Genomic DNA, 20,467 nt, shown 5'->3' with positions numbered 1-20,467 from the left:
CGCGTCTCGCCACCGGGGCCCGTGCGCGCGCACCCCGCCACCATCACCACGCTCCCGGCTTCCCCACGACAGTCTTCAGACCCCCCCCCCCCAGTGCCCGGGCGATCGGAGCCCCGGGTCCGTGCGGCGGGGCGTTCCGTCCCCACCACCCCCCCCCCCGGGGCCTGAGCGCCTGTGCGCCCCGCCGCCCCCGGGGACAGACAAGGCAGCGCGCGCGCCCCCGGGGCCTGCCCTGCCCGGGCCCCAACCCCCTCCCTCCCTCCCGCCGCGCGCGCGCTCGCGTCCGCCCCGGGACCGCGCGCCGTCGCCGCCACCGCGCGCGCGCAGCTCCAGTAGAGGAGAGAAGAAGGGAAAAGAAAAAAAAAAAAGGAAAAAGAGAAAAAAAGGGGGTGGGGGGGTCGGTAAGATAGAAAGCGGCGGCGGCGGCTGCAGCCACGATCCGCCACCGGGCCGGGCCAGGCCGGGCGGCTCGGCGGGCGCGCGAGCCGGCGATCTAGCCGACAGGGCAGCCGCCCGCCACCCGGGCAGGGCCGTGTTAAAAAAAAAAAAAAAAAAAAAAAAAAGCTCAAGTCGCGGCGGCGGCGGCGGCGGCGGCGGCGCTCAGGGAAGCAGCAGGCCCCAGGCCGCGTGCGGCGGGAGGGCGGGCGGGGGGCAGCTGAGCTGCGGCCCGGTGCCCGCGGCGGACGGGACGGGACGGGCGGGCGGAGGCGGCAGGAGGAGGCGGCGGCGGCGGCGGCTGCAGGAGCGGCAGCAACAGCAGCAGCGGCGGCGGCGGCGGCGGCGGCATCTCCTCCTCACATGACCCCACTGTTTGTCCCCGTGATCAGCGCGAGCGGCTCCCGTGTCTCCTCCGTCCCCTCCTGCCGCGCGGCGTGAGCGCCGGGCTCGGGTCCCCCCCCCCCCCGGCCGCCCGCCCCCTCCCCTCCCTCCCCTCCCCTCCCCCCCCGCCCCCCCCCATGGACATGCTGGACCCGGGTCTGGATCCCGCTTCCTCGGCCACCGCTGCTGCCGCCGCCAGGTAAGCGCGCCGGCAGCTCGCGCCCCTCCGCGCGCCCTGGGGGGGCCCCCACCCCCCGGCCCCCGCGTCAGCCCACGGCGCGCGGGGGCCGCCATGATCCCGAGCGGCCTCCCCGGCCCGGCTCAAAATGGAGGCCGCGGGGAGGGGACGATCCGGGGAGGCCCGGGCTCGGCGACAGTCGGTGCTGACCGACGCTGGCGGGGCCCGGGCCTGGCGGGCGGGCGGGCGGGCGGCGGGGTGCGGGCCGGCCTCGCTGACCCGGGGCCCTGCCCCTCGTGTGCCCCCGCAGCCACGACAAGGGACCCGAGGCCGAGGAGGGCGTCGAGCTGCAGGAAGGTGAGTGCTTGCGGGGGCCACGGGGGCTGCGGCCGGGGGATGCCGGGGAGGCCGCCCCCCCCCGCGCGTCCCCGCTGACCGTACCCTTCCCCCCCCCACAACCCCTCTTTTTTTTTCCCCTGCTGCCCCCCGACAGGCGGGGACGGCCCGGGGGCTGAGGAGCAGACGGCGGTGGCCATCGCCAGCGTCCAGCAGGCGGCGTTCGGCGACCACAATATCCAGTACCAGTTCCGCACAGAGAATAATGGAGGCCAGGTGAGGCGGGCCGCGGGGCCGGGAGCCCGGAGGGACCGAGCCCAGGGAGGGCCGGACGCGTGCGGCGGCGGCGGCAGCGGCGGCGGCGGCGGCGGGACGGGGAGAGGAGGCTCCGACCTGGTCCACCCCCCACTCCGGCCTCCCCTCCAGCGTCGGTCTCGTCGCTCTGCCGCCCCCTGCAGGTGACATACCGCGTAGTCCAGGTGACTGATGGTCAGCTGGACGGCCAGGGCGACGCGGCTGGCGCCGTCAGCGTCGTGTCCACCGCTGCCTTCGCGGGGGGGCAGCAGGCTGTGACCCAGGTGGGTGTGGACGGGGCAGCCCAGCGCCCCGGCCCGGCCGCTGCCTCAGTACCCCCAGGTCCCGCAGCACCCTTTCCGCTGGTAGGTGCCCCACCCCCCTCCCCACCCACCACCAGCATCTTTTGGGGAGGTGCCCCACCCCCTTCTCACCAGCATCTTTTGGGGAGGTGCCCCACCCCCTTCTCACCAGCATCTTTTGGGGAGGTGCCCCACCACCACCACCAGCATCTTTTGGGGAGGTGCCCCACCCCTCCCCCACCCACCACCAGCATCTTTTGGGGAGGTGCCCCCCTCCCCCACCCACCACCAGCATCTTTTGGGGAGGGGGAAGCCCCCAGGGCAGGGTGCAGTATGTGACACACAAAAGATGTTCTCTGGGCCCCGTAGGGCTGTGTAAGGTCAGGTTAAAGTTCTGCAGAAGTCATTGGACAGGTCTCTCTTGGAATCGTTTTTTTTCCCCCCGTGAAACAGGAAAAAAAACTTCTGAGAGGGGAAAGTAGAACAAGTAATTATTGAGTCCTCTCAGAGAGGACGCACCTGACAGAGAAGTGTCCACACAGTGGGCTTCCTCCTCACCTCACGATATAGTGAATAAATACCCGTACTAACAACAACAAAGGCCGAGGGACAAGATAGCAGAGGCGGCTAAGAGTGGCCTGTGTCCTCCCTAGGCTGTGATTCAAAATCCATTCAGCAATGGTGGGAGCCCGGCGTCAGAAGCTGTCAGTGGGGAGGCACGGTTCGCCTATTTCCCAGCATCCAGTGTGGGCGATACCACAGCTGTGTCGGTACAGACTACAGACCAGGGCCTACAGGCCGGAGGTAAGTAAAGGGAGGAGGCAGGGTGCCGAGGGTAGAGCTAGGGAAACCACTTGAGCAGTTAGTCCCACCCTGACTTCCTACTGATGATGCTCACTGCACGGTCCCTGCAGGCCAATTCTATGTCATGATGACACCCCAGGATGTGCTTCAGACAGGGACGCAAAGGACAATTGCACCCCGGACGCACCCCTATTCTCCGTATGTGCCGCTACTAGGGGCCCGAGGGAAGGGAGGGTTTTCTGGCCTAGTACCTGGGCTGGTCAGTATACAGAGGCATGGGGTGTGAGTTTTCTTAGCCTTTGCTTCTGGGGCACCAGTAAAGTTCCATTTCCTCTCTCCTTTCACGTGATTTTTTACTTTGCAAAGGTAATTGTCAAGGGCTAAGGGCTAGAAAGGTAACTGAGGAGTAGTTAGTTGAGCACTTACCTAGCATTTTGTTTGTTTGTTTGTTTGTTTTTTGCAAAGACCCCTGGGTTCAAAGCCCTAGCCCAAAGGTGTTTGTCAAGTCTGACAGCTCGGAGACTGTTTGAAGAGGAAATGGGTCTAAGGTAACGGAGCATCTTTTATTTCCCACCTTTCTATTCCAGGAAAATCGACGGAACCAGAACTCCTCGTGATGAGAGAAGAAGAGCTCAGCACAACGAAGGTAAGGATGGCGGTGTGCTCGCAGGCGCTCTGAGCCCATTGCCTGGCACGCACAGATGCTGGAGAGGTCAGTGCTGAGGGTGTTAGGAGAGACGGAGGGCATAAGTGGGGTCTGGCCAGGTGTTTGTCTTGCCCAGCCTGTGAATTCGATTTGAACTGTTGGCCACCCTCTTAAAATGGAGGGTCCCAAGTCCCGCGTGGATTTTGGCCTCATTAGCACGCTCCCTTGTTCTCCATCTATAGCCTATATGAGAAGGAAGTTGTGCCTCTAGCCAGCTGAAACCAGAGCCTCCCGCCCTTCCCGGAAGCTACACATTCCACCATGAAGTCTTTTGTCCTTTAGTGTTGTGCCTTGGTTGGTCCGCCACTGTAAAGCACACAACAGCCCTTGAGGCAAGGCAGCCCTGACACCCAAACAGCTATCACTCTACAAATATTTACAGACCCTGGATCCAACCAAGGCAGGGCAGGGCAGCGCAGGCCCTGTGCCAAGTCTGCAGAATTGCTAACAAAGGGCAGCGTATGGCTGAGGGATCATTAAGTCGTAGAGAGAGGTCGCCCCGGGAAGGTTTTTCTGGGAGCTTGGCAGGTATAGGGTTGAAGACAGTCAGGTTGTTTCGAGGGTGCTGTTGGCGTGTTGCTAAAGTTCTGTGTGCTTTTTTAAAAGAATGAGCCAGAGCCAGGCGTGGCGGTGCACGCCTTTAATCCCAGCACTTGGGAGGCAGAGGCAGGTGGATCTCTGTGAGTTTCAGGACAGCCAAGGCTACACAGTCTCTGTCTAGAAAAACCAAAAAAAACAAAAACAATGAGCCAGGGTGAAGGCCTCAGGTGTCCGGACAAGGCCCTAAGACTTGAGGGTGCTTTGATGTGAAGGAGGTTGGGGGCCACTGCTATCCTAAGTGACTGGCAAGCTCAGGATTTTGGGGAGCAAGTACACACCCCTGCCAGGCCTCAAGTACAGTGGAGAAAAGGTCTGGGCTCTCACCCCACACACTGCAGGAGACAAGCTACTCATGGTTGCCATGTGCCCTCGGCATGCCAGAGCACTGGGTGCAGGGTAGCTGAGTGAGCGGAGCAAAGTTGCAGACACTTCAGAGGCCTCTCTCGGGGATCTGGGGAGAGCACAGATGAGTGTCTGGCCCTCAGCAGCCACAGACATTTTGAGGAAGAACAGAATGGGGAAGGGAAAGAGGAAGGTCTTAGGGCTGAGGGGACCTGCCAGGTTGGCCCACACAGGGTCTCGAGGAGCTCTTTCCAAAGTGGTTTTCCTGACCATAAGGGGTGTAGTCTGATGACTGGGAAGCTATCACGGGCTCTGTGTGTGGAAGAAGAATAAGATGATGGGAAAGCAAAGACTACGAAGTCAGGCGTTAGAGATGACTTCCGGGAACGGGGAGGCCTGGTCTGAGGTGGCAGGGTGTGGAGGATGGGCATCAGGAGAAGATTCTGGAGCTGCTAGGTTGAAGCCTAATGCTTAGGTCAGGTGGTTTTTGAAGGGAAAGGGTGAAGTGGGGCTTGAAGTTGGTTTAGAGGTGATAGGGGAGAATTTAAGGGTCCTCCAGTGGGTCACTGAGGCTCCCCTACCCAACTCAGGCTTGGTTTGCAGTCTTTGCGCTTGTGTAGTCCAAGGTAAAAAGACACTAACGGCCCTCTGTGCTCCCGGCCTCCCACTGAGCATGTCTCACCTCCTAAGCCCTGCCCCGGTTCATCCTTCTTTGTTGTTTTTCATCCTCCCAACAAAAGAGCAGTTTCCTAACCTCGCCCCTACCTTCAGGCTACAATGGGCCCTCTTGCTCTTAACCTGTGGATTTGAACCACCACCTGCCTGTCCTTGTGGCTTGGCAGTCCGGCCTACCACACTGGCTCCACTGAAGGTCACCGGTGATAACCTCATTGCCAAATCTGCTGGCTTCCTTTCCTGTCTGAGCTCCAAGCATCTGCCCTGGCCTGTTAACCACACCTCTACCTCCACCACTTTTGGGGACATTTCTTCTTCTGGCTCTTCTCCTGCCTTCCTCGTTTCTCCCTCCCCACCCATTCCCACAGTAACCCTGGTAGTCTTTCCCTTCCCCCACCACTCCCTTTGGTTTTTCAAGACAGAGTTCTCTGTGTAGCCTTGGCTGTCCTGGACTCACCCTGTAGACCAGGCTGGCCTCGAACTCACAGAGATCCACCTCTGCCTTGCCTCCCAAGCGTTGGGATTAAACCATGCCCTGTTTAACCTGGTCAGACTTTCCAGGCGGGAAGGAAGCAGCTTTGATAGGCCTTCTTTTCTTTCTTTCTTTTTTTTTTAAAGATTTAATTACTTATTATTTATACAGTATCCTGCCTGCATTTGTGCCTGCACACCAAAAGAGGGCGCCAGATCACATTATAGATGCTTATGAGCCACCATGTGGCTGCTAGCACTTGAACTCAGGACCTCTGAGAGAACAGCCAGTGTTCTTAACCACTGAGCCGTCTCTCCAGCCCCCTGGGGTGCCTTCTTTGAGGCCTAGGTCTGTGTCCTTGTCCATCTGCTAGGAAGCAGTGGCTAGAGGGGCACAGGAGCGCTAGCTGTCGCACCCCTAAGATGCATTCCCAGTACCAGCATCTCATTTCTTGTTCTCCAGAAAGCTCGTAGTTGCCTCTTTCTGTCCTGGGGCTTGGCACACCCCACAAGATGAAGTTACTGCTCCCAGGCATTGTAAATTGTCACTCAAAGTCTCCATGTCTGTCTGTCCATGAGATTCGCCGACTGCCCTCCTGAGAGGCCCTGTGTGTGTCTCCCGGCCAGAAATGCGGCAGGGTGGCCTTCCTGGGCTCTGCTAACATGACTCTTCTCTTCTTTCTCTCTGGCTTTTCTGCGGGGGTAGGGGCTTGGGGATTCCAGAGGGTGCCATCAGGGCCCCAAGGTAGCATCAAGGGTGTGGGGAGCCTGTTCTGTTGTTTGGCTGGGGAGGGGGTTGTTTGGTTTTGGTTTTTCGAGACAGGTTTCTCTGTGTAGCCTTGGCTGTCCTGGACTTGGTTTGTAGAGCAAGCTGGCCTCAAATTCACAGAGATCCTCCTGTCTTCTGCCTCCTGAGCGCTGGGATTACAGGAGTGCGTCGCCAGCCCAGCTGAGCCTGTTGTGGTTTTTTGAGACAGGATTTCTCTGAGTAATAGCCCTGCCTGTCCTGGAACTCCCTCTGTAGACTTGGCCCTGCACTTGGAAGCCTCCTGCCTCAGACTCCCTAGTAGCTGATATCCCCAAATCTTTACTTTTTAAAAGGTGGATGTGATGGTACACTCTTGTAGTCCCAGCGCTGGTGTGGCTTGTGAGTGTGAGGCCAGCTGGACTCTGTAGTCAGAACTCGTCTTAAAGAAAGGTACAAACCTTTAACCTCAGCACTCCAGAGGCAGCGGCAGGCAGATTGCTGTGAGTTCGAGGACAGCCAAGGCTATACAGAGAAATCCTGTCTCAAAAACAAAAACAAAAGGAAAAAAAAAATACTTAAAAGCCGGGGGCTGGAGAGATGGCTCAGTGGTTAAGAGCACTGACTGCTCTTCCAGAGGTCCTGAGTTCAATTCCCAGCAACCACATGGTGGCTCACAACCATCTATAGTGAGATCTGATCCCCTCTTCTGGAGTCCAGGTGTACATGCAGGCAAAACACTAAATACATAATAAATAAATAAACCTTTAAAAAAAAAAGAAAGAAAAAGAAAAAAAATACTTAAAAGCCTTTCCCTGATGCAAATCTACACCTGCAGATTCTGACTCCATTTATCAAAATTTTTTCCAGTTCACCTGTGATTTCTCCTTTGACCCAAGTTGTTGGGGACGCATGTTGCCCAATTTCCAGACACGTGTGGGGCTTAGGGTCTCTTTTTTATTTGCTCTCTCAGTTGTCTGTAGCCAGAGCGAGGGGACAGGGTTCCAGCTATTTGAGCTCTATACGGGGCAGCCTGGAGAAGGCGCCCTGTGTACCGTGGTGGATGTGTGCCTGCTGCTGTGAGAGGCCTCTGCAGGGAGGCCGGGTTGACTGCTAAGCCTGGGCATCTCTAGCCTTAATGTCTTCTTGCTTTTCTTGGTGGTGGAGAGAGGCATGCTGATGTCTCCCGTGTGTTTGTCCTATTCTTCCTTTGGTCCTGGAAGGTTGTACTATGAGGTGTGGGGTTTTTGTTTGGTTTTTGTTGTTGTTGTTGTTTTTTGTTTTCTTAATGTGTACAGTGTACACCTGGCGGCCAGAAGAGGGCGCCAGATCTCATTATAGATGGCTGTGAGCCACCATGTGGTTGGTGGGAATTGAACTCAGGACCTCTGGAAGAGCAGGCAGTGCTCTTAACCTCTGAGCCATCTCTCCAGCCCCAGGATGGAGTTTTGTTTGTTTGTCTATTTGCTTGTTTTTGAGACAGGGCCTTTCTATAGCCTCAGCTATTCTAGAACTCACTATGTAGACCAGACTGGCCTCAAACTCACAGAGGTTTGTCTCTGCCTCCTGAGTGCTGAGATTAAAGGTGTGTGCCACCGCACCAGACTGTGAGGTGTGTTTTAGGTGCTGTGTTGTAACTGCAGGGCTTCTGTGGGATCACTGGCTTCTGCTAGTCCGGGGTGTCCTCACGGTTTTTCCAAGCCAGGGGCCTAACCGTGTTCCCACCTGGATATAGGCTGTGGGCAGCTTAAGTACACACACTCACACCACACACGGTGTTATCTTTTGTGTGACCTTCATATTTGCCAGACCCCAGTATCTGTCTGGGGTCCCTCCCAGAAACCCAAATATTTCGTCAGTCTCTCTGGAGCTTCATCCTACTGTGGTACTGTGGGCTCCATCCACAAAGTGTTGCTCCACGCTGCCCTTCCCTCATCACATCCGCTATGGGCTCACTCTCCCCGTTCACATCCCTTCACAACCAGGACAGGGCCAGGGCAGAGTCCAGTGGACCCCAGCCACACACTTCTGCACTCTGCAAAATTAAATGTACACCAAAGGAGCTCTGCCGTGCACACCTGCCCTGGACCCGATGGGCTGAAGGCGTTCCCATCAGTGGCCAGCCCTAGGGGAGTGGGGAAGTGAGAGGTGAGTCCCGTTAGACTCCGAGCACCCTCCCAAAGAGCATGGTGGGTAGTGCTTCTGGGCCCTAGCTAGACTCAACTCAGCCATGCTGCTGCAGTCCTCTCCACCAGCTTCCCAGAAGACTGTACCATACTTGATGGGGACAGTGTGCTAGCCCTGAGCCCAATGGAGACCTATCCCAGCCCTCACCGAGTTAAGCGTGGCTGTGTTCTTGGCAGGACATTGGGAAGATCACAGAGAAGGAATCGTTGCTGTGAAGAGGGAGTGGGCAGAGGGCGAGAGAAAAGAAAGTCACCAGGCTGGGGAGTGCCTGGTAGACTGACCAGGCAGAGGCTCCACCCGTCCCTGGGCCAAGTGTGAGTTCAGGTCTGAAAAGAAAGGTGCCGGCCCTCACCCACCCCCCTCACTCAGGGCTTTCCCCATTTTCCATTCTTGCTGCCCTCATTAGGAAGTGGCCCTTGGCCGTTTTCCCACGACCCATCAGGCTGTAGGCCCCCAGCTCCCCTCCACAAGGGTGAGAAGAGGATGGGGGTAAGAGGAGATCTGTGGGTGCCAGGGTCCTGTGTACCCCACCAGTAGGAACCCCGTGCCCTGGAGTAAGGAAGGGCTGAGAAGCCTCGCCCCCAGCTGTGAAACTGGCTCCCAGTCAGGTGGTTCCTGGCAGGGCTCCTGAGCTTACGTTCAACAGGGCAGAGGAAGCCAGGCAGCTGTCATTCAGCGGAGCCAGCAGTGGGAGGGGCAGGGGTCCTTTGCCTTCCAAGATACGGGGTTCACATTCCCAGGTGAGATGAGGACCCCAGGGTCAGGGTTAGGCTACAGCCTTGTCTGTGGACGAGAATTCTTTTTCGAGACAGGGTTTCTCTGTGTAGCCCTGGCTGTCCTGGACTCGCTTTGTATCCCAGGCTGGCCTCGAACTCACAGCAATCCTCCTGCCTCTGCCTCCCCGAGTGCTGGGATTAAAGGCATGCGCCACCACCGCCGAGACTCAATTATTATAGGAGCTGAGTCCTGCATAAAGGGGGCTCTGCACACAGCCCCCAAAATAACAGTCCCTGGTAGATCTGCATTTTCAGCAGGCCAGCGTGTGGTATGGCACTGCGGTTTCTACCTGTTGGCTCCAGTTTGTATGTGTGTGCTAGGCAAGCAACAAAACAGGCCTGCAGCCGGTCATTGGGTTTCTTTCCTACAATGTGGCGCTTGAGGATTGGCCCTTGGCTGGGCTTTTCATGAAGCAACATGGCCCATGAGGAGGCAACAGCCTAGGGTCCCTGTGAGGCCATGACTGGCCTCACTGGCAAGCGAGCCTGTCCACGAAGCCTTGACTGTTACTGTTCCCTGCAGTGGAGCGGAGACGGAGGGACAAGATCAACAACTGGATTGTCCAGCTTTCGAAAATCATTCCAGATTGTCATGCAGACAACAGTAAGACAGGAGCGGTGAGTGTCCCCCGTCCCCTCTAGGGAGTCTGACTGGCACCAGGCACAAGGGCTGTCCCGGCCTCCTCTGACTCTTGCCTGCCACGCCCCCCAACTCCAGAGTAAAGGGGGCATCCTGTCGAAGGCCTGCGATTACATCCGGGAGCTACGCCAGACCAACCAGCGCATGCAGGAGACCTTCAAGGAGGCAGAGCGGCTGCAGATGGACAACGAGCTCCTGCGGCAGCAGGTGGGTTAGGGTTGCAGTGCCCTGGGGGCCCCAGCATGCACAAGGGCTAACCCCTGCCTCACATCCTCTGTGCTGCCCCAGCATGTCAAGGGCTAACCCTACCTCGTGTCCCCTGTGGCACGCCAAGGGCTAACCCCTGCCTCATGTGTCCCCTGTGGCACGCCGAGGGCTAACCCCTGCCTCATGTGTCCCCTGTGGCACGCCAAGGGCTAACCCTGTCTCGTGTCCCCTGTGGTGCCTGCAGATCGAGGAGCTTAAGAACGAGAACGCCCTGCTTCGAGCCCAGCTGCAGCAGCACAACCTGGAAATGGTGGGCGAGAGCACCCGGCAGTGACAGCCGCCAGTCAGCGGCCCACCCTGCAGCTGCTGCCGGCCTCTGCTGCCCCTCCCCCAGCCCTTAGCACAGAGAGGGAGATGCCCCTCCCCAAGCTGCGTTTTTTTATAGTAGATTTTTAACAAAAACAAGGAGACATAATGCATTTCTGTGGATACATTGCCCACTGCCCTCATCCTTGCGGAAACCACGCCCACCTGCCCGTGTGTCCAGCAGCCTCCCTTCTCCGCCCTCATCAGCCCGTCACGTCCAGTGGGCTCACCATGGGGAGCAAGGGAGGAGGGCAGAGGCCCCACTGCCCGCTGCCTCCTTGGTCTCTAGAGGTATTGAGACAGGGTGCTCATGGGAAGGAGGGAGCTTCGGGGTGGGGGGCGGCCCTGGGGCCTGGACCTGTGCAGGGAGGCCATGTCCCCCATCCCTCTTGTTTCTGGATCCCTGCTCCCTTCTGGGTGTGTGGGTGTGCGTGCGTGCGTGTGTGTATGCGCGTGTGTGTGGGTGTGTGTGGGTGTGTGTTTTAATTTTCTTTATGGAAAATGGACAAAAATAGAGAGAGAGGTATTTAACTGCAATAAACTGGCCAGTGTGGCCCCGCCTTGTCTGTTGTGTATCTGTCCATGTCGGGCATGGGGACGGGCAGGGGCCCTAGCCTCTCCCAGATGTCTAAGCTTCAGTTATGCTGTGGCTGTGTGACGGTCGCTGGGCAAATTAAGAACTGAATTCCTTCATTGAGGCCCCAGGGTGCAGATAGGGGTGTGGGAGCTGGGGGTCAAGGACAAACCCCCTGGTGGTGGAGTTAGGCTGGCGTCTCCTGGGTCAGTACTTCTTGAAAACAGGGCTGGTGAGCATCCCTGGGCTCTGGTGGTGAAGCCCTCCCCTCTGCACCAGCCAATGATGGGGCCTGGCCTTGAGCCCCCCACCCCCAAAGGAGGGCAGATGGCCAGAAAGCCAGGCTTGGCCCGGCAGTCTGTCGCCTCTCCTCGCGGCTCTGGCGCCTGTGTTGTGACCCCTGGCCTTGGCTGATGATGAAACCTGTCCTGAGCAGCCACAGTGATGGCCTGGTAGGGGCTGGGGAATGCCACTGTGTCCCCAAGAGACTGGCTCATGATTCCCAGCATCTAGGCCTACCTGTCAGTTTCACCTTGCTGTGCTTTCTACTGTGCCACAACCTAAGTACCCCTCCTGGCCTCTGGTGTCTGAGAACCCGGTGTTTGCCTTACCATCCCTGAAGACCTCTGAGAGTGGGCTGGACGTGGTGGCCTATTCCTTTAATCCCAGCACTCAGGAGGCAGAGGCAGGTGGATCGCTGTGAGTTCCAGGCCAGCCTGGTCTACAAAGTGAGTCCAGGACAGCCAAGGCTACACAGAGAGACCCTGTCTTAAAAAAACAAAACAAAAAGCCATCTGAGGCCATGTAAAGCATGTGAGGAGCCATAGAGTGCTAGCAGTTCTAGACAGGACTGACTCTGGATGGTCCCTGTGAGTCAGGCATGGTGTCCAGGAGCCTCTCTCTGGAGTCAGAAGTTTGACAATGTACACCAAGGGGTCCAGGAAATAGAAATGACACCACACCGGCTTCAACAGCACCCCAGGAACCAGCTGCAGAAGCCCTGGTGTGGACCAGTTTCTGTGGTGTGAATTCTCCCAGCATTGCAGTAGAGAAGGTTCTGGTATAACACCGCTGCACCACTGTATCCCCTGTGCTTAGAGGAGTCAGTGGCAAGAAAGCAACTTCAGGGCCTGGTGTAGTGGCACACGCCTTTAATCCCAGCACTCAGGAAACAGAGGCAGGCGGATCGCTGTGAGTTTGAGGCCAGCCTGGTCTACAAAGCGAGTCCAGGACAGCCAGGGCTACACAGAGAGACCCTGTCTGTGGGGGGGGGGGGGAGGAGGCAGGAGATTGGGCGAAAGCAACTTTAAGCCTAAACACAAGAGCTCAAGAGGAAGCAGGCAGCCACTTAGAGGCCAAGTAGCACCAACTGCTAACACAAAAGTGAATTGGTTCTGGCGTGAGGGAGTTAGTACACACACTGGCATGTGAGACAAATGAATTAGTTCATATTCCTGGGCCGTGAAATGTGTTGGCTCCGGCTAGAGTGATGACTGCCACCACCACCACCACAGGCAAAAAGAGACTCCAACATGACAGCTACGTCAGGTGACCTTGACATTGGACACCACGGTACCTGTTGAGGATGAAGCTAACACAAACTCCTTGAACATCTTGTCCATTCAATCCCTTGGCCACTGTGCCTGACTCATGCTAGGATGCACCCTATTGCATTGCTGGGTCCTGAGGAGCCCAGTGAGTGACAGCCATACCTAGGAGGGACACCGATGGGGTGAGGGCACTCTACTTCCCAATCAATGCTTAGGGGGAAATAGGGGGAATTTTTCTGAGCTCCGTAGGGTGACGTCATAGGGTGAGGTAGCTGGCTTAGGGTTAGCTGGCTGGAGTCTTGTGTCCAGTGCCTACCTGCCCCACCCCCTGCACCTCTACTGACTGAGGGTGACACAACCCTGTCCCCTGTCACCCTGTTCCCGCTTATCTCTCTGTTCAGCGTCTGTTCGGCGCCGCAATCTTCTTGGAAATGAGTCAGGGCAAAAGGGAGGGGGCTCGAGTGACCCTCCTCCCACTGATCCCATAAAAAGGCCCGGGGCCGGGTCCTAGACACCATAGCAAGTCCTAAGACTGCACAACAGGACAGAAGGCGCGATGGCACTGAGCACTCAGACCCAGGCTGCCTGTCTCCTGCTTCTCCTCCTCGCCAGCCTGTGCAGCAGTACCCTTCTCCAGCAACAGGTGAGCGCCCCAGGCCCGCTGCTGTGGGCGAGCCAGGTCCCAGGGCGGCAGGGGCTCCGGACAGCTCAGGAGTGATGGCAGCTGCTGAAGGGACATGGGTGGCCCCTGAGTGGCAGGGCTGAGGCCCGAGTTCCGGCTGCACGGGTGTTTTGGACTACTTAGTGTCGCCCTACTGTGGAACGTGAACAAGAGAGACATGGTGCAAGCCAAACAAAATGTTCCTCAGGCTATCCCATCCCAGTCAGGGCCTTCCATACGCAGGCTCTAAACGACTTTAGTAAAGACTTACTGTGGATAGCACAAAAGACAACGGGCAAAATGATTGGCCTGAGGAAGGACCTCTGAGGTGGAGCCGGGAAAGGCTGTCTGCCGAACAAAGTAGCTTATAAGAGAGTGATATAGGGGCTAAAGAGATGGCTCAGAGGTTAAGAGCACTGACTTCTCTTCCAGAGGTCCTGAGTTCAATTCCTAGCAACCACATGGTGACTCACAACCATCTGTAATGTAATATGGTGCCCTCTTCTGGCCTGCAGGAGTACATGCAGAGCACTGTGTACATAATAAATAAATAAATGAATCTTTTTTTTTTTAAGATTTATTTATTATTTACACAGTATTCTGCCCACACATGTGCCTGCCTACCACAAGAGGGCACCAGATCTCATTACAGATGGCTGTGTCACAGAGTCACCACGTGGTTGCTGGGAATTGAACTCAGGACCTCTGAAAGAGAAGTCAGTGCTCTTAACCTCTAAGCCATCTCTCCAGCCCCAAATAAATGAATCTTTAAAAAAAGAAAATGATGCAGAGAGGGCTGGAGAGATGGTTCAGCAGCTTAAGGGCATTTGATGCCTGTGCAGGGAACCTGGGTTCAGTTCCTGGTACCCACAAGGTGGTTCACAACCATTCCTGAGTCCAGTTACAGGGAATCCGATGCCTTCTGACCTACAGTGTCACTTGACACAGGCATACGTGTTGGTACACATACATATATGGAGGCAAAACACATAAAATTAAATCTGTAAGAAAGAAAGAAAAAACGCCAGGCATGGTGGCGCACGCCTTTAATCCCAGCACTCAGGAGGCAGAGGGAAGCGGATCTCTGAGTTCGAGGCCAGTCTGGTCTACAAAGCGAGTCCAGTACAGCCAATTTTTTTTGTGTGTGTGTGGTGTGGTGGTGGTGGTTTTCAAGACAGGGTTTCTCTGTGTAGCCTTGGCTGCCCTGGACTTGCTTTGTAGACCAGGCTGGCCTCGAACTCACAGTGATCCACCTGCCTCTGCCTCCCAAGCACTGGGATTAAAGGCGTGCGCCACCACTGCCCGGCTAGGAACATTTTTCTTTAAATTAAAGACAAGGAGGAGAGGACTGTGGAGGTCCTGCTGTGCCAATCTTTGTGGACACCTGTGCGGATGATGCTCAGTCCTGAAATTGCTGAGAAATGTGAGGGAAACCTAAATCCAACTGTGGATGCTCTAAGTGACTGTGCTGTGTGATGACCTGGTTATACGAGAGAGGCTGGGGAGACCTGTCAGGAGGGTACTGTCCAGAAGGAAAATACAAAGGTGGGATGCTTTTAGGAAACAGAACAACCAAGGAATGCTGGGCAGAAAGAGGGCAGTGAGGTCCCCTCTAGAACTTTCATCTAAACACAGGTCCCTAAGACCCTGGGAAAGAAACAAGTTGGCAGACACAAGCCAGAATGCTATGCTGGGGACTCCACATTTTTTTTTTTGAGGCAGGGTCTCTCTGTGTAGCCCTGGCTGTCCTGGACTCACTTTGTAGACCAGGCTGGCCTCAAAATCACAGTGATCCACCTGCCTTTGCCTCCTGAGTGCTGGGATTAAAGGCCTGAGCCCCAAGGCTACACAGAGAGACCCTGTCTCAAAAAACAAAAACAAAAAACAAAAAAAGACAGGTGCCACCACACTCACCCACAGTTCTTTACTGCTTCCACAGATGAGCCAGCCTGCAGCACTACAGCCTTGGCACAGGGCAGAATCCAGGGCCTACAGGACGGTAAGAGCAACTGGGACTCCCTCCCTGGTCCCCAGCTTTCCCATGCCCAAGCAAGGCTGCTCACCTCTCTCTCTTTCCACAGCTCCTGACCCAGAGTCGAAGGAAGCGGGACTCAAACATCTCTGTCTGTGTTTATTGCTGTAAATGCTGTAACACTCGCTCCTGTGGCGTCTGTTGCAAAACATAGAGCCATCTGACGGACGCCTCCCTCAGCCCCCATTTATTTATTCCTGTGGTCCTTCAAGAGTGAGCTTGAGGCCGGGCGCGGTGGCGCACTCCTTTAATCCCAGCACTCGGGAGGCAGAGGCAGGCGGAGCACTGTGAGTTTGAGGCCAGCCTGGTCTACAAAGCGAGTCCCGGACAGCCAAGGCTACACAGAGAAACCCTGTCTCAAAAAAAAAAAAAAAAAAAAAAAAATATATATATATATATATATATATATATATATATATATAAATTGAGCTTGAAATAAAGGAAACAATGTTCTTAGTTTCAAACTATAGTGTCTGGGTTTGTTTAATTTTTGTTTTGGTGTGTGTGTGTGTGTGTGTGTGTGTGTGTGTGTGTGTGCGTGTGTGTGTGTGTACATGCACGCACCCACATATGCCTGCATCTCTCCAGCCCAGTCGCTCTACTTTTTTTTTTTCAGACAGGGTTTCTCTGTGTAGCCCTGGCTGTCCTGGACTCACTTTGTAGACCAGGCTGGCCTTGAACTCACAGCGATCCTCCTGCCTCTGCCTCCCGAGTGCTAGGATTAAAGGCATGCGCCACCATTCCCAGTTCGTTCTACTTTTAATAGGAATGACATGTAATTTACTATCGTCCCTCCTTGTATGGATTTTAACAGCCCTGATGATGAGACAGGACATTGGTCATTTGGCCTCTGTTGACCCCTGGAAAGGACTACTACATGGAGCCCTGGGAGCTGGCCACCACATCCAGAAATGGGCCATGTAGAGCTGGGCATTTGATTTTGTCAAGAGAGTCTGGAAAGCCTGCCTGTGAGATAAACCAACACACTTTAAATATTGGCAACTGAGCTGGGAATAGCAGTACAAACCAGTAGCAATAACAACAACAAAAAGTTTCAAGTGCCCTTTCACCAGCACCCCCCCGCCCCAGTCCTGGGTGATGAAACATAAGCCTAACATAGAACAGCCAAATACCATACCACTAAGTTATATCCTGAGTCCACAGAGACTGCTTTTTACTTTTTTATTTATTTATCTTTGTAGACAGGGTCTTGTGTAGTCTAACCTGACCTTGCACTCTTTTTTTGTTGTTGTTGTTTTGTTTTGTTTTTTGTTTGGTTGGTTTTTTTTCTTTTTCGAGATAGGGTTTCTCTGTGTAGTCTTGGCTGTCCTGGACTCGCTTTGTAGACCAGGCTGGCCTCAAACTCACAGCAATCCTCCTGCCTCTGCCTCCTGAGTGCTGGGCTTAAAGGTGTGTGCCACCATGCCCAGCTTAACCTTGCACTCTTTAAATATCCAAGGATGACCTTGAACTTCTGATCCTCCTGCCTCTACCTCCTGAGTTCTGAGATTATAAACTTGTTCCAGGGGTTGGAGAGATGGCTCAAAGGTTAAGAGCGTCACCTGCTCTTCCAGAGGTCCTGAGTTAAATTCCCAGCAACCACAGGGTGGCTCACAACCATCTATAGTGAGATCTGGCGCCCTCTTCTGGTCTGCAGGTGTACATGCAGGCAGATCACTGTATATGTAATAAATAAATCTTAAAAAAACAAAACAAAACAAAAAAACACTTGTGCCATCATGCAGTGCTGAGAAGCAAATGTAAGGGTTTTTAAGATAGAAGATAATAAGGTAATAATGTACCAGGCAGCAGATATTATGTTGAAGATAAGTTTATTAAATGAGCAATGGGAAGGAAAGAGGGGAGGGGTACCCCAGAGAGAGGCAGAGACAGGAAGAGGAAGAGGAAGAGGAAGAGAGAGGAGAGGAGAGGAGGAGGAGGGAGGGAGGGAGGGAGGGAGAGAGAGAGAGAGAGAGAGAAAGAGAGAGAGAAGCAGTGACATCACAGGTAGGCAGACTGAAGCAGAGCCCTAACATTCCTACCTTTTCCTATACTTAAAATATGGTGGCGCACTCGGGAGGCAGAGGCAGGAGGATCGCTGTGAGTTCGAGGCTAGGCTGGTCTACAAAGTGAGTCCAGGACAGCCAAGGCTACACAGAGAAACTGTCTCAAAAAACCAAAAATAAATAAAATAAAAAAGAAGAAAGAAAAAGAATAGGCAATAGTAACAAAATGTCCAGTTTATATAATGAAAGGGAAGGAAAGGTTCTTCCCTGAAAATTTAAGGTGGAACGCAGGCTATGCCAGCCATGTCCTGCAGCAGACAGGGACGCAGGAGTGCTGGGGGAACCTGGAGCACACCATTTCAACCTTTTGCAAATGGATAACAGGTGAAGTAATTGTCTTAACTACTTCCTGCTGACAGTAGAGGGGTGGTGGCCATAGGGGGTTTAAACAGCTAAAATGTTGACCAGGTTCTGGAAGAACAGGCTGTTGTACTTGCTGTCCAGGGTCTGAGAACCTCTGCACTTGGGAAGGGCAGTGCAGGTCCAGCTGGCACGATTTCTGAGGTTGGACGGGAGCACTAGTGGGTAGCTGCCTTGATGATGTCCCAGATGTAGGAAATCTGGCAGGATACTGAAACATATATAGGGGCAGAAGACAAAGTTAGCAGGTTAGGGAGAAAATTTACTTTAGATGTGCATTTGAAACTCTCGGGAGAGCAAAGAGAAAAGGCTTGAGACAACGTTGACAATGCGTGAAAAAATTGGGAGAGTAAAGAAAAAGGCTTGAACGTGGGAAACGTCCTCCCATTTTACCTGGTTGTTGGCAGTAATTAAAACTTTAGCTTTGGATCTGTCCATGTTTGGCTGCAGAGGCGTGTAAGCTTCGAAGCCCTTAATGTGGGCGTAGGGATTTGAGATTTCTCTAAAAGACACCCCAAAGGCGTGCTAGGAGGAACAGGCGTCTGGACGTTTTTTCCATAGGGAGGTGAGGTCAGTAACCCGTTAGGGTGTCTCCCCCCCCCCCCCCAAAAAGGGTAGTGACCCAGGAGAAGCAGGTACAGACTGGTCAGTAGCTTGTCATCCCTGACCAAGAGCTCGATGGTGAAAGAGCTGGCGGGGGGAGAGGAGTTGTAGCCACCTAGTGCGCCGGGGTTTGGACAGCGGCTATGGACCGCAAGGGCAGGTGCGGGAAGGAAGCTATGTCTGAAAGCTCACCGGACGGAATGTAGGTCAGCGAAGGGGACTGCAGCTGGGTACCTCCGTTCCCAGTGAGCCAGAGAGGGATCAGGAGTCTCTCGGACGAAGGGAAGCGGGGATTGGGTGCAGAAAGGTGGCAATCAAGGTAGTTGTTAGCGGAGCCCCAAAGCCAGGGAAAAGGAGAAGGAACCCCACCCTCAGAGGTAGGCGGTAGGTGAGAAACGTAGGCTTCTGGTTGACAGTACTCATCCGGCCTTCCCCCATTTGAGCTGAGGGATGGATTTCCTGTAGTTGTTAGACCAAGAGGCTGTGACGACTCAGGGTGGCTGAGCGCAGTGCAGACAGCGAAGCGGCAGCCCCGTCCCACCCGGCTTTGTGTGGCCTTGCACAGCAGGAAAAAAACCAAATGGAGAACACCCCCCCCCGGGGCGGGGGCGGGAGGGGGGGACAGTGCATGTGGCCAGGGCTTGTGGCAGGGAGCCGTGAGGGCGCAGCAGTTAGCCCTAGGCGGATGGGCCGTCATTGGCCTCCCTGGGCATCTGCGGCAGTGCGCGCGTTCCGAGGCGGCGTGGGTACCCAGCCCAGTCAGAGGAAAGCTGCCAGGCAGGCAGGTTACTCCAGCCAGAGGCAGGCAGTCCATTGGTTTATCCCTGGGTTTACTGCGAACTGCGCCATTGGGTGGGTGGGTGGGGGTGCCATGTGGCACAGTGAATTAATTACCTTTCTGCGCTGGGTCCCAGGAGAAAGAGAAGCAGCAGAAATTTGTGTCAGCTTAGGATCGCAGTCTGAAGGCAGAGCAGTGATGGGTTAGGACCGGAAAGAGTGGAGACTGGGAATGAGACTCAGTTATTAGCCTTGGTTGTCCTGGACTCGTAAACTTGCTGCAATCCTCTCGCCTCAGCCCAGTTAGAAGTTCAAAAGTCACTGCATAGGAGAAGCTTGAACTAGAAGCCAGCATCAGCCTCACCCATCACCACTTTTACATCAGAAACTGTAAGAGGCTAGTCATCTGAGGGAGGCGAAAACACCAGGAACACCCTTCCCCAGCCTACATTTTTTATTTTTATTTTTTTAACAACCTTGCAATTTCTTCTACCCTGGCTTCTCTTGGTGGTTTTAGTTTGTTTAACATAACAAACAGCAGGCCCGATGGGACACTGTAAAACCAGATGTGCTGATCACAATTTCTGGTAGGGTTGAGTCCAGGACCAAGAGTTTACTTAGTACAGGAGAAAGCAACACCCTCCCTCAACCCACCCCAACAATGACGTCATAGCCTCGGAATAAACGGCTGCGGCGGCACACAGAGCAAAGCACAGGACTTCGGGAACACAATGGAGTTTATGAAGAGCTCCGCCCTTAACTTGCTTTGCCCCTGGCGTGCCCCGCCCCCTGGCGTGCTCTGCCCCTGGTTTGCTCCTCTCTCGACTTGCTCCGCCCTCCGATTTGCTCCTCCCCTTGGCTTGCTCCTCCCCTGTCTTGCTCCTCCCCCTGGCTTGCTCCGCCCTCTGCCTTGCTCCGCCCCCTGGCTTGCTCCTGCCCTGTCTTGCTCCGCCCTCTGCTTTGCTCCTCCCCTTGGCTTGCTCCGCCCCCCGGCTTGCTCCTCTCCCTGACTTGCTCCGCCCTCTGTCTTGCTCCACCCCCTGGCTTGCTCCTCCCCCGGGCTTGCTCTGTCCCTGCGTGTTCCTCCCCCTGGCTTGCCCTTTCCCCTACCCTTGCCCCTAACACCAATGTAAAGATGAGTATCTCAGAATGAAGATGGTCCAGGGTTCCATCTAAGCCAGATACCCCTGGATGAATGCAGGTTGCCATATTATCTAGATTCCCAGTTTGCTCAACCCACTGAAAGATCTTTTCTCGCCAGGCGTGGTGGCGCACACCTTTAATCCCAGCACCGGGAGGCAGAGGCAGGCGGATCGCTGTGAGTTCGAGGCCAGCCTGGTCTACAAAGTGAATCCAGGACAGCCAAGGCTACACAGAGAGACCCTGTCTCGAAAAA

At 55.2% G+C, this 20,467-nt stretch overlaps 1 protein-coding gene across 4 annotated transcripts; it reads left to right on the top strand.

The window, feature by feature from the left end:
* The first annotated feature begins 298 nt into the window (after nt 1-298).
* USF2 (upstream transcription factor 2, c-fos interacting) lies at nt 299-11,012 on the top strand. 4 transcript variants are annotated; one of them, XM_084771105.1, is made up of 10 exons: nt 307-1,018; nt 1,308-1,354; nt 1,491-1,609; nt 1,792-1,911; nt 2,583-2,733; nt 2,844-2,931; nt 3,321-3,379; nt 9,759-9,853; nt 9,954-10,082; nt 10,327-11,012. In XM_084771105.1, the coding sequence occupies exons 1-10, from the start codon at nt 957-959 to the stop codon at nt 10,414-10,416; spliced, it is 960 nt and encodes a 319-aa protein (XP_084627231.1). In that variant the 5' UTR covers nt 307-956; the 3' UTR covers nt 10,417-11,012. The 4 variants fall into 4 exon arrangements, with proteins under 4 accessions (XP_084627230.1, XP_084627231.1, XP_084627229.1 ...); XM_084771103.1 differs by having other exon boundaries at nt 1,792-1,992; XM_084771104.1 differs by lacking the exon at nt 2,844-2,931 and having other exon boundaries at nt 299-1,018; nt 1,792-1,992.
* The last annotated feature ends 9,455 nt before the right edge of the window (nt 11,013-20,467 follow it).

The sequence above is a fragment of the Acomys minous genome, assembly GCF_964271855.1.
Source record: "Acomys minous genome assembly, chromosome: 20".
NCBI lineage: Eukaryota > Metazoa > Chordata > Mammalia > Rodentia > Muridae > Acomys > Acomys minous.
The sequence above is the reverse complement of the archived record's forward strand: the minus strand, read 5'-3'. Positions and strand labels throughout refer to the sequence as shown.